Genomic DNA, 12,150 nt, shown 5'->3' with positions numbered 1-12,150 from the left:
CGCACAACATAGTCTTTCTCATCAAGTAGCCTTCCCGAAGGGAGTATCCAGCTACTGTCTCCCCATCCCGTATCCGTGTGAAAATATCTGCAAAATTTGTATCTGTGGCATATTGATTGACCATATCCTCGAAGCTCCTTTGATGTATCGCGGAAATAGCGAGAAACAACGGCTTTGGAGACAAAGCATCTGCCACCACATTCTTCTGTCCTTGCACATGGACAATCTGGAAGTGAAATTTTGACAAGATGTTCGCCCACCGCATTTGTTGTTCCGAAAGCTGCTTCTGTGGCAAGAAGTAGCGCAAACTCTGATGGTCTGTAAAGACAGTAAAATCCGCTCCGAGTAGGTAATGCCGCCACTGAGTAAGAGCATGGATAACCACCAAAAGCTCTTTCTCATAAATCTGTGCTGTCATCTCCGGCCTAGAGAACAATCGGCTCTCATAAGCAATGACATGGCCTTCTTGCATCAAGACCGCACCCAGACTACGACCACATTGTAACCTATTGAGTATATCATCGATCCTAGGAATTGGAAATCTGTTCTTGATGGTGATTTTGTTGAGAGCGCTATAATCGATGCACATTCTCCAAGATCCGTCTTTCTTCAAATCCAACAACAGTGGAGAGTAATACGGTGAAGTACTATGCTGGACAAGACCCTTTTCCAAGAGGTCTTTCAGTGGGTTCATAATCTCTTCATTCTGTGCTCGGCTCACACGGTAAGGTGGCTGGTTCGGTGGTGTGCTTCCAGGTATCAGATCAATGGTTTGATCTTCAGGCCTTCTGAAAAGCAATCGGCATGAGTGTGGAGAAAAATCTTGGCGTTCTTTTGATCATTTGTCAAAAATATTCAACCTTGTCCATCGTTCAGTTCTCTCCCAAAAGAATGAGTAAGAAACTGAAGTTCATCAAGTATAATCTCTAAGCCCTTCATTTATCAAAGTCGCTTTCTCGGCCCGGTAGTCAACCACGGCGTAGTTCTTGTGGTACCAAGGGATCCTGAGTAGAACGTCACTCGCGTGCCCTGAACACCCCTGTCATTGCAAACAAAGTTTGTCAATGCTCTATGTAATGGCAACATCCCATCCGGGTGCCAGTCGAACTACCTCCTCCTGTGGCGTCAGTCTGTCGGGCGTAATTTCCAAATCGAGCCGCCAATTCCAAGTGAAAAGAAGTTGGCCTTGGCTCCTTCAAAAGAGCTTCATGATCCGCCACTTTGCCCCAAAAGCGGCAAAGTTTGTACTTTCATTCATTAGATTCGGTGCAGGTCCCACGCCATGTGGTATCAGTTCTGCTTTTCTATCTGCCTTTTATGCCACGTTCCTCAGCTGCTCTCGAACTCTCAGGCCTGTCGTCGTCTTTATCATTCTGTTCTTTCTGTGCCTTTTTAGGGCACATCGTGGAGATATGTCCCGGTTCCCCGCATCCAAAGCACTTCCCTTCTTTGATGAATCGAGCTCGCTCCTGAGGAGTAAGCTTGGGTCGTGCATCCTTTTTCTCTGGGTTTCTCTTTTTCTTTCTACGTTCATTCCCAGAATTCTGTTCAGCTCGTTGTGTCATGTTCTCATCTGTGGGGTAAGTCAGACTGCCAGAGTGAATGGCAAAGCCCCGCTTCGCATGACTCATCAACTCTTGAATAGAAGCTGGCTTCTGCTCCAAGCAGTGATCTCGGATCTATGTAGGTAGACCCAAGGCGAACCGCTCAATCTGTGCTATGAACGTGATCTTCTGGAATGAAGAGGCGGGTAGAAAAGAGCTCCAGAATCTTTCACAATAAGCATTGATTGTATCTTTCTTGGTCATCCGAAGATAGTTCCAAGTAGCTCGTACATCTCGTTCATATTCTTGTATCAACCAAGAAGGAATAAAAACGTTTTGAATTTCAGCCATTTAACTGGCTCAGTCTTGTTTAAAAGAAGCGTGGGCCACCAAGTACGAGCATTCCCCTTAAAGTAAGAGGCAGCTCTCCGAATCTTGGAGTGCTTTGAATAGCGTCCTCCCGCGAAAGCGATGTCAAACAGTTGTATAAAAGACAAAAGCCTTCGAAGCATCTGAGTATCTTGAAAAAGTATCAAACTTGATCGAGTGGCCACCTGCCTTAAACTCTCGGACTTTCTTGCTTTTATCTTCGAGAAAGTCATACTAGTTAGCTTTGTAAAAATTCTTCTTGTTCGGATAAAAGTTTCTGTCATCGGAATCTGAGTTGTCTGTAGACGAGTCCTCAGTAGAACTGTCAGTCTCTGGGCAAGATGTAGCCTTCTTTGCCTTTTTCTTGCCCTTTCCGAAGTGTTGTTTCTTGCTTCGCTTTTTACCTTTTCTGTCTTCTTTGCTCGAATCTGAAGAGCTAGAAGAACTGTCAGACGAAGAAGAAGAAGAAGAAGAAGAACTGGGTACTCCTTTAAATCGAACACGCCTCTTCCGTTTCTTTGCCTTGTCAAAAGTCGACTGACGACCCAAATATCCTGGGAAGTCAGTGCTTTTCTTCTGCTTTTTGCCGTGCTTTTTGGCTTTCTTTTGTGCCTCAAAAAGCTGAGCAATCCGTGCATCAACCACGTCTTCTAATTCCTTCTCTGAATATTTCTTGTGAGCAGAAGGTTTCTTGAGAGTGGGTGTAGTGGTTTTTTGACATTGCTCATGCACTCCTTGAAAAGAAGTCTCGCTCATATATTTTGCAAATTTTGGGTCCTTCGGAAAATTGATGATCATCTTCGTTGCATCGCCGATCAACTGGTGACGCTCCATCTCTCGCCGCTCCGCTTGAGTAGGCCGAGGCGGGCCATACTCTCTGCCGGAATCTTCGTTGTGATCCCTGCCCGCATCTCCAGATGCAGAGGGAGTCGACTGATCCTTGCGTGAAGCCATAGGTGCTGCGGAAAAAAAAATTGGGGATCGGATTTCTCGTAGAAGAGAAATCGGCCGTGCTCTGATACCACTGAAACAGACTTGGACACTCCAAGTCAAGAATCAACCGCGACAGCACCAAATAACCACTTCAAAACAAGTCACAGATCACAATAGATTTACACTGGCCCGGCGGAGTTCTGTGCCTAGAGATATTGGCCCCAAAGATTGGCGCCCCTTTCGGTAGTTCTTTTAATATTAATCAGATCAAAGTAAAAGAGAGTGGCTAGGTTTTCACTCTTGCTCTGAGAAGTGAAGCCCTCACCACTTATTTAAAGGTTACAAGGGATGCTGAAAAGTAGAGCCCCAAAAGCTTCAAAATCAAAAGCCCTGAAAGCAAAAGCATCTGCTCTTTCTCTCTCTCTCTCTGAGAGTCCCAAAAGAAAGCAAAAGACTTTTTCTCTCTTTCTTTCTCTTGCTATTTGCGTAGAAAAAGCAAGAAAAGCTGCCAGTGCAAATTTCGTTGAAAAATGCGGAAATCCGTACTACTGCTGCCACGTGGCACCCCCAGCAGGAATTAGGGTTTCAGCCTGAAATTAGGGTTTGCTGCAAATTAGGGTTTTTTTGGCCGATTTTAGGGTTTGTAGGAATTTTAGGTTTCAGCAAAACATTAGGGTTTCTGCTGTCCGCCACGTCATCACTTTGTGACAGGGAGATTAACACCCACATTCACATACGGCCATGAGATAGTGGAGTAGAAAGATGCTTACACCTACCTTGGGGTGGTCTTTAGTGGACCGGCATTTCCATTGAGGAGAGCAGCAGACACTAGACCGACCAGAGCACATGCAACATTGGGTGGATTGGAGAGGATGTGGTCACAGATTCCTTTTCAAGAGCCTCGGACGAAGCTGTGGCTTTTTGACACTCTGGTGGCTTCCGCATTGCTCTATGAAGTTCAGATAGGGGGGCCTTCATTGGACCATCACGCGAGGTCGGGTTGCACTGATGGATGCGGAGACATGGAGAAGCCTCTAGTCTCTATGATCTCGTGGGTTATTAGAGCGAAGGCTTAAGTACCACATGACATTATTCGAGCAGAGCTAGCTGTCCCCTTACTAATGGTTGAGGCATTTACCAGATCAGTCTCCTTTGTAGGCTGGTTGTGGGACCTCTGTAGAGACAGATATGCCCGCCTAGCGCTTGAGTCCTCTCGACAGTTAGCTTTGCAGGGAGACACAACATGCTGGTATGGGGAGATGGGTTCAGCATGGACAGATTGCCCCCCTGCCAGTACTCATTGGATGCACCCTCTGTGACTCTTACGTAGTCCGAGATCACCAGGCTTATATGCCAGGACGTAACTCAGCTAGATATTAGGAGGACTTGGATACAGCCGGCACAATAGTTGGGCACGAAGACGGCTTTCTATAGAGAGCATCTTCTCCAACTTACTGAGGATGGTTTTGTGACAAGGCTTAGATACATGGACACCCACTTATCTCATGGGATACGATGTGCTATTGGCCAGATACGCACATCTTGACACCAGCTTTGGATTGTTGAGATTGGTAGATACAATGGAGTACTAGTAGAGGCCAGGACATGTTCCATATGTCACATGGAGCCGGAGACAGAGTTGCACTACACATGCCATTGCCCAGTTTACTATGAGATACGAGGCCACTTTCACTGCTTGTTCAGAGAGGGCTTTGGACCACTCTCTAGAGTCATGGGGTATGAGGACCAGAGTTGCTGGGTTTGTTTATGCTCGAGTTGCGCAGACAAAGAGAGCCTAGTGAGAGGAGAGGCTAGCTAGTCTCAGAGACGGATCAGAGACTTCTTTAGAGCGGACACTGGGCAACCGGAGGAGCAACTACCACAACAGAGCTCACATTCTCCTCACACCAGAGGCACGTTGATCGATCGAGTGACCGAGCTAGGGAGATCGAGACGCCCACGATTGCGGAGGACTACACAACATCGACGAAGGCTACATCAGAGGATTCGGATCACTTTGGCCCGACATGCATGACGCTCGGTCAGACTACTGACCATGGAGGAGATTGATGAGATCCGCCAGTGACCGACGATGGATCTCATGTGATTTAGCTCTTTTGAGGATTGTACACCTTGCTCATCTTGTATCAGGCTTTGTATAAGCTCTCACCCTTATATTTCCACACGCACACCCACATTGTGTTGTGTTAGCCTCCAATCACTACTTTCACCTTCCTACTCATATCCTATGCAATTCCAGCTAGCTGCTCAGTTCACATCTAGCAGTTAAGAGTTTAGTCTTTCGCTTTACTTCATTTTATTTTTGTACCAAGACATTGTATTAGATCCACCAAGATTGTATCAGTTTGGTCTCATAAGTCATTTTTTCCTTATGAAGACGTTTAATAGAACATTTGATTTCATTTCATTTCTCTCTGTGTGTGTGTGTGTGTGTGGCCGCTTTCACTATCTATTCAGAGAGGGTTTTGGGCCACTTTCTAGAGTCGTGAGATACCAGGATCAGAGATGCCTACCAGCGATTCGCAAACATAGAGAAGATCTCTTGAAGAGGGGCACAATGAGAGAGATCCAGCAATAACGGAAGATTACAGATTTCTTTCAGTCACAGATAGAGGAGTCCGAGCAGCCCCGACAACATAACAACACCAGAGGCACCAGAGGCATATTGCTTGATCGGGCGATAGAGTTGGGGCGGTCCCGTCGCCCACGAATGAGGGGGCCCTCTCGCCATCGATGCAGACTGCGATAGAGGATCCATACCATATTGGCGCGACATAGGAGCCATCTTGACAGAGTGCCTACCTTGGAGGACATTGAATCTATATAGCCTTTTGGATACTGATGTATATGTATATGATGCCTCGACTGTCAGAGAGCTCCATTGTATCAACTCACCCTTTGTATTCCCCTTGTGTCAGCTTGCACCCCATCCCTACCCACTATTTTCTTTTCAGTTCTTTGTACTTTCTGTACCCAGACCTTGTATTAGATTCACCACATGTAACCTTTTGGTCTCATAGGTCATTTTGGCCTTTTGAAGACGTTAATATTACATTTCATTTCATTTCATTTCTCTCTCTCTCTCTCTCTCTCTCTCTCTCTCTCTCTCTCTCTCTCTCTCTCTCCCCAGATTGCCCCCTTTCCAGTACTCTCTTTAGGCACCCTCGATGTCTCTTACACTGGTGGAGATTACTAGACTCATTCGTCAGGACTTGATCCAGCTGGATACCACGTGGACATCTATGATTCGACCCAGCTACATGGACACACATATATTTCATGGTTTGCGGTGTGCCATTGGTCAGATACGCACATCCTCACATCAGCTGGAGATTGAGACTGGTAGATTCAGAGGGATACCAACAGACATCAGGATAAGCCGCTAATGCCAGCTAGAGATATAGACACACTTTATCGGGGAGAGAGAGAGAGAGAGAGAGAGAGAGAGAGAGAGAGAGAGAGAGAGAGAGAGAGAGAGAGAGACAATCACAGAGACAGATTACAAATTTCTTTTCACTAGATATAAGACAGCCAGAGGAGCAGCCATCACTGCAGAGCTCGGCCCACACTCATTCGACCACTACTGGCACTCTCATCGACCGAGCACTAGAGCTACGAAGATCCAGATGGCCTTGATTGAGGAGAGGGGCTACACAGCATGGACTGAGACTACAGCAGAGGATTCGAGCCATACTCTCTCGACATCCAGAGTGCAGATGAGGATGGATTCTAGTAGTAGTATCTTTGTTCTAGTATTAGTACCCAGACATGGTATTAGATTCACCATTTTGTAACAGATTGGTGTCATAGGTCATTCTGGCCTTTTGAAGACGTTAATATAACATTTCATTTCATTTCATTTCTCTCTCTCTCTCTCTCTCTCTCTCTCTCTCTCTCTCTCTCTCTCTCTCTCTCTCTCTCTCCACTCAGAGCCATCATTGAGGAGGGCAGATCGCGTGGGAGACGGATCTATTGCAGCTTTTTGGATTTCTGTAAAGCATTTGACAGAGTGCCCAGAGCGAGATTGATGCGCAGATTACAGCAGATGGGAGTACCCACAGAGCTCATTTGGGGGCTCATGGCATTACACAGGTCAGTAGTGGGGCATGTACGCACCCTAGAGGGTCTATCCACACCGGTTTACTCCACTATTGGGGTGAAGCAGGGCTGCCCGCTCTCTCCTACTCTATTTGGTATGTATGTAGATGAGGTTTTTGAATACATTGAGGGAGATGGTGATAGAGGTGCACACCTGGCGGGGACATGGATTCCACTATTGCTATATGCTGATGATATTGTTTTGATCTCTGACTCTCCGGAGGGGATGCAATGTCACTTGGATGCTTTGCATAGGTTTGCCCAAGAGAGTGGTTTGTCCATCAACCTTGGTAAAACCAAGGTCATGGTATTTAATAGCTCCCCACAGTGGATCAGGAGGTCAGCGCCCGCCTTCAGATACGGCCAGGAGAAGGTGGAGTATACAGATGCTTACACTTACCTTGGAGTGGTTTTTAGTGGGCAGCATTTTCATTGAGGAGGGCAGCAAAGACTAGATTGACCAGAGCTCATGCAACATTGGGTAAATTGGAAAGGATGTGTTCATAGGTTCAGTTTCAGGAGCCTCGGACGAAGCTCTGGCTCTTTGACACTGGTGGCTTCTGTATTGCTCTATGGAGCTGAGATTTGGGGACCTTCATTGGACCATCACGAGAGGACAGGCCGCAATGATGCATGGGGGGACATGGAGAAGCCTCTGGTCTTTATGATCTCGTGGCTCATTAGGGCCAAGACTTCAGTACCACTTGCTATTATACGAGCAGAGCTAGCTGCCTCCCCACTGGTGGTTGAGGCGCTCACCAGATCTGTCTCCTTCATACACCGCATGTGGGAACTTCCCAGAGACAGATATGCACGCCTTGCACTTGAGTCCTCTCAACAGTTAGCCATGCAGGGAGATACAACATGCTGGTATGGGGAGATGACGTCATGGTTTCAGGTGCATGGGTTCAGCATAGACAGATTGCTTCCTTTCCAGTACTCACTGGATGCACCCTCTCTGACTCTTAGACAGTCCAAGATCACCAGGCTCATTCGCCAGGACTTGACTCAGCTAGACACCAAGAGGACATGGATACAGCCAGTACAGGAGCTAGGCACGAAGATGACTTTCTACAGAGAGCATCTCCTCCAGCTTACGGAGGATGGTTTTGTGACGAGGCCCAGACATCCTCCAGCTTACGGAGGATGGTTTTGTGATGAGGCCCAGATACATGGACACTCACTTGTCTCATGGGATACGATGTGCTATTGGCCAGATACGCACATCTTCACACGAGCTGCGGATCGAGACTGGCCGATAGCACATCGTTTCCCATGAGACAAGTCCTGGCCTTTGCTGGTACTCCGCTGTATCTCCCAGTCTCGATCCGCAGTTGGTGTGAAGATGTGCGGATCTGGCCGATAGCACATCATATCCCATGAGACAAGTGGGTGCCCATGTATCTAGGCCTCGTCACAAAACCATCAACCGTAAGCTGGAGGAGATGCTCTCTGTAGAAAGCCATCTTCGTGCCCAGCTCCTGTGCTAGGTGTATCTATGTCCTCCTGGTGTCTAGCTGAGTCAAGTCTTGGCAGATGAGCCTGGTGATCTCGGACTATGTAAGAGTCAGAGAGGGTGCATCCAGTGAGTACTGGAAGGGAGGCAATCTGTCTATGCTGAACCCATGTGCCTGAAAGAGATGAAATGAACTGAAATGAAATGCACTACACATGCCACTGCCCCGTCTACTACGAGATACGAGGCCGCTTCCATTGCTTGTTCAGAGAGGGCTTTGGACCATTCTCCAGAGTCATGCAGTCCGAGGATCAAAGATGCTTGGGTTTGTTTTTACTCGAGCTACGCAGACACAGAGAGAGCGTGATGAGAGGAGAGGCTAGCCAGTCTCAGAGACAGATCACAGATTTCTTTAGAGCTGTTTCATTGGACACCCGGAGGAGTTACTACCACAACAGAGCTCGTCGCCTCACACCAGAGGCACATTGATTGACCGAGCGACTGAGCTGGGGAGATCCAGAGGCCCACGATTGCGGAGGACTACACAGCATCGACGGAGGCTGCATCAGAGGATTCGGATCACTTTGGCTCGACATGCACGATGCCCGGTCAGACTAATGACCATGGAGGAGATTGATGAGATCCGCCAGCGACCAATGCTGGATCTCTTGTGATCTAGCTATTCCAGCTAGCTGCTTAGTTCACACCTAGCAGTTTAGGATTCCATAGTAGTATTTTATCTTGACATTTGTCATTTCATTTTTGTCATCTTGTTACTCTGACTTTGTATCAGATCCACCACATTGTAACTTTCTGGTCTCATAGGTCACTCTGGCCTTTTGAAGACGTTAATATAACATTTTATTTCATTTCATTTCTCTCTCTCTCTCTCTCCCTCTCTCTCTCTCTCTCTCTCTCTCTCACTCTCTCTCTCTCTCTCTCTCTCTCTCTCTCTCTCTCATGATACAGTATCATGTATTACATGCCCAATTTGGTATAAGATGGAGCCAGCTCGTTTGATGCACTCTCATGATTGTATTACTGTGAGCATATAGATATGCATTTCCACCCCTTGTGTTAGAGCTCTATCATGCGTCATGAATCATGTACCTCAGCTTTCCAGGGACTATATGCTTTTCCTTTTGTACCTTTTGTCCTTTCACCGATTGACAAAGGACACACATATGTACATTTGATTTGTCTCAAAGGCCGACTTCCGCCTCTAATAAACATATGCTTTTCCTTTTGTATCTTTTGTCCTTTCACCGATTGACAGAGGACACACATATGTACATTTGGTTTGTCTCATAGGCCGACTTCCGCCTCTAATAAACGTAAACAATCTCTCTCTCTCTCTCTCTCTCTCTCTCTCTCTCTTTCGTCATCTTTCTTGATTTTTGCTCTAAACAGCAGAGATGCCTTACAAGCTAAACGTGCCTTGCATTCCTTGTCTCTGAATTTCTGGCCTTACCATCTTGTAACGACACGTAAGGGTGTTATCCCTGTTTTCTAAAAGGTTTACTCGCTGGTAATTGCAAGGATAGGAGACTTATTCCTAGAAAATAAAATGAATAAGCTGTGTCATTTTTCGTTGATCTTCCCTTGAGGGTTGAACACCAGCTTCTTGCACATTTTTTAACTTTTCCTCTACCTTGATGCACTTTCTTATTGATAAGGGATTTTTCTGTTATTGCATGAAGCTCCAAGAACTTAAAGATTCTGAATCTTGGAGAGATGCAAGGGCCTACTGGAGTTGCAGCTGTTTTAGAGGGGTCAGATGATGAGACACTTGATCCTCATCTCGAGCGAATCAAGAGTGCTCGGGACGGTGGGGCTGGAAATGCACTTGACAGTGATGAAGAGGTGTGCATTCTTTTCTCTGCTGACAGTCGCATGTTTTAACTTGTGTGGCGTTTGTCTCTTATTGTGCATCTATATAGGCATGTGTTCCTATTGTGCTTGATACATCATCTTTGCAGTCTTTATAATTCATTGCGTTTCTTTACATGCATGCCACCGTTTATTATCTTTATTTTGGCTGAACCTGTACATTTATACAAATTGCACATGCATGTAGATTAAGTTGATTATGTCTGTAGTGTATTTGGTACCTACCATATCATGTTTACAGTACTGTGATCAAGGATATTCGTTGACATCATTTAACATTTGGTTCCTATCTGTAAACAATTTGGAAAATCTGCAAGATAGAGTCATATGATTTTGAAAAATACAAAAGGAAGGAATGTACGGAGGAATTTTCTTTTGAAGACACTTGATGGGATGGAGTTTCTCTAGTATTGAACATCTTGACTGCAGGATGAAGATTTTGTGGCAGAGAAAGACGATTCTGGTTCTCCTTCAGATGATTCTGATGAAGAAGGTTCTGATGCTAGTGAAGGCGGGGACGAGGAGGCAAGCTCTTAAGGCATTCGATGTTGGAGTGGGTATTTTTGGGCGTTGATTTCTGGGTCTAATGAACCTATTTTGATATCTTTTAGAAGCCTGTAAAGGAAAAGCAAAAAGAAGCTGCTGCATCCAAGCCAGCAGCAGCTAGGAAGAAGAAACGGGAAGATGGTGACGATGATGGCAAGAAGAAGAGAAGGAAAAAGGACCCTAATGCACCAAAGAGAGCCATGTCGAGTTTTATGTACTTCTCTCAAGCTGAAAGGGAGGTGAGATGGCCATTCTGTAAAATCTCATTGTTGATCTGAGTTTTCATGTTGGGTTTCACCTAGCAATTGAGCAATTTTCGGAGTGTAAGTTTGTCATTGAGAAGCTAAGTGTAAATGGTTCACTTTGCCTTTTGATGCTTTCCAAGATTTGGAATAAGATATGAACTCTGGGGCCAAACCCCATAGATATTTTTAAGTTTTACACAAAGAGAACGCTTAGACTTGTCTTTTGGATTGTGCTTCAGGTGTTAAAAAAGACAAACCCCGGATTAGCGTTCAAGGAAGTGGGAAAGGTTCTTGGAGAGAGATGGAAAAAGCTGTCAGGTAGGGCCAACTCTGCTTATGCACTTGGTTTGAATTGGTGTCGTGTAGAATGTTCTTGAGCGGTTGTTGCATGTGTGCAGAGGAGGAAAAAGAACCGTACGAGAATAGTGCAAAATTAGACAAGGCTAGGTATACGAAAGAGATGGCGGAGTACAAGAGTGGTGGACAGACTGGTGGAAATGAGTCAGTAGAGGAGTCTGAATAAGGTTCTCAGATGCTTTGAATGCTCTCTCATATATTGTTCTCAATTTTAGGGCCAGAAAATCAGTGATTTGTATAAAGCTTTCTTGTATATATCCTCCATCTACAATGCAGCTTGTATAGTGCTTTAATTTTAGTGCATATTTTAGGGAGACAGGCTGCCAGAAATGAGTGATGTAAAGTAGTGCATTGTTTGGGTAAAGTCCTTCAATCTGCCAAGGACCTTTAAGAAGTGATTCAGAAGAAAAGGTGTATTGAAGGTGGCATCAATTTTCACTCCTCTGAGAAGTGTTAATGAAATAGGTGCAAATCGGCCTCTTGTTTTTTGGCTTGGGGGTCGTGGCAGCGTGACAAGCAAGCACACACCCAGTAAAAAATTGCAGCAGATTAGGTGCCAATCATTATAGAAGTGGTGCAATGTCTTTTTTTTTTTCTCTTGTATCAAGGGAATGACATAGACAAGAAACTTATCAATTGATGGAACTAAGTTAAAACTGTTTGTGACAATTTATCATAGTTTGTTTTTTTT

At 45.5% G+C, this 12,150-nt stretch overlaps 1 protein-coding gene across 1 annotated transcript in view; it reads left to right on the top strand.

Moving 5' to 3' along the window:
• Positions 1 to 11,885, top strand: part of LOC147448498 (FACT complex subunit SSRP1-like) — a 72,713-nt gene extending 60,828 nt beyond the window's left edge. The window contains exons 12-16 of the mRNA XM_086521082.1: positions 10,122 to 10,284; positions 10,741 to 10,836; positions 10,923 to 11,096; positions 11,342 to 11,420; positions 11,501 to 11,885. Coding sequence (XP_086377208.1) covers positions 10,122 to 10,284; positions 10,741 to 10,836; positions 10,923 to 11,096; positions 11,342 to 11,420; positions 11,501 to 11,625 — 637 coding nt within the window. The 3' untranslated portion in view covers positions 11,626 to 11,885. The remainder of the gene's footprint in view (positions 1 to 10,121; positions 10,285 to 10,740; positions 10,837 to 10,922; positions 11,097 to 11,341; positions 11,421 to 11,500) is intronic.
• The last annotated feature ends 265 nt before the right edge of the window (positions 11,886 to 12,150 follow it).

Source organism: Adiantum capillus-veneris, chromosome 10, assembly GCF_014529385.1.
Source record: "Adiantum capillus-veneris isolate H3 chromosome 10, ASM1452938v2, whole genome shotgun sequence".
Taxonomy (NCBI): domain Eukaryota; kingdom Viridiplantae; phylum Streptophyta; class Polypodiopsida; order Polypodiales; family Pteridaceae; genus Adiantum; species Adiantum capillus-veneris.
Note: the sequence above shows the minus strand (reverse complement) of the source record. Positions and strands in the feature narration are given on the sequence as shown.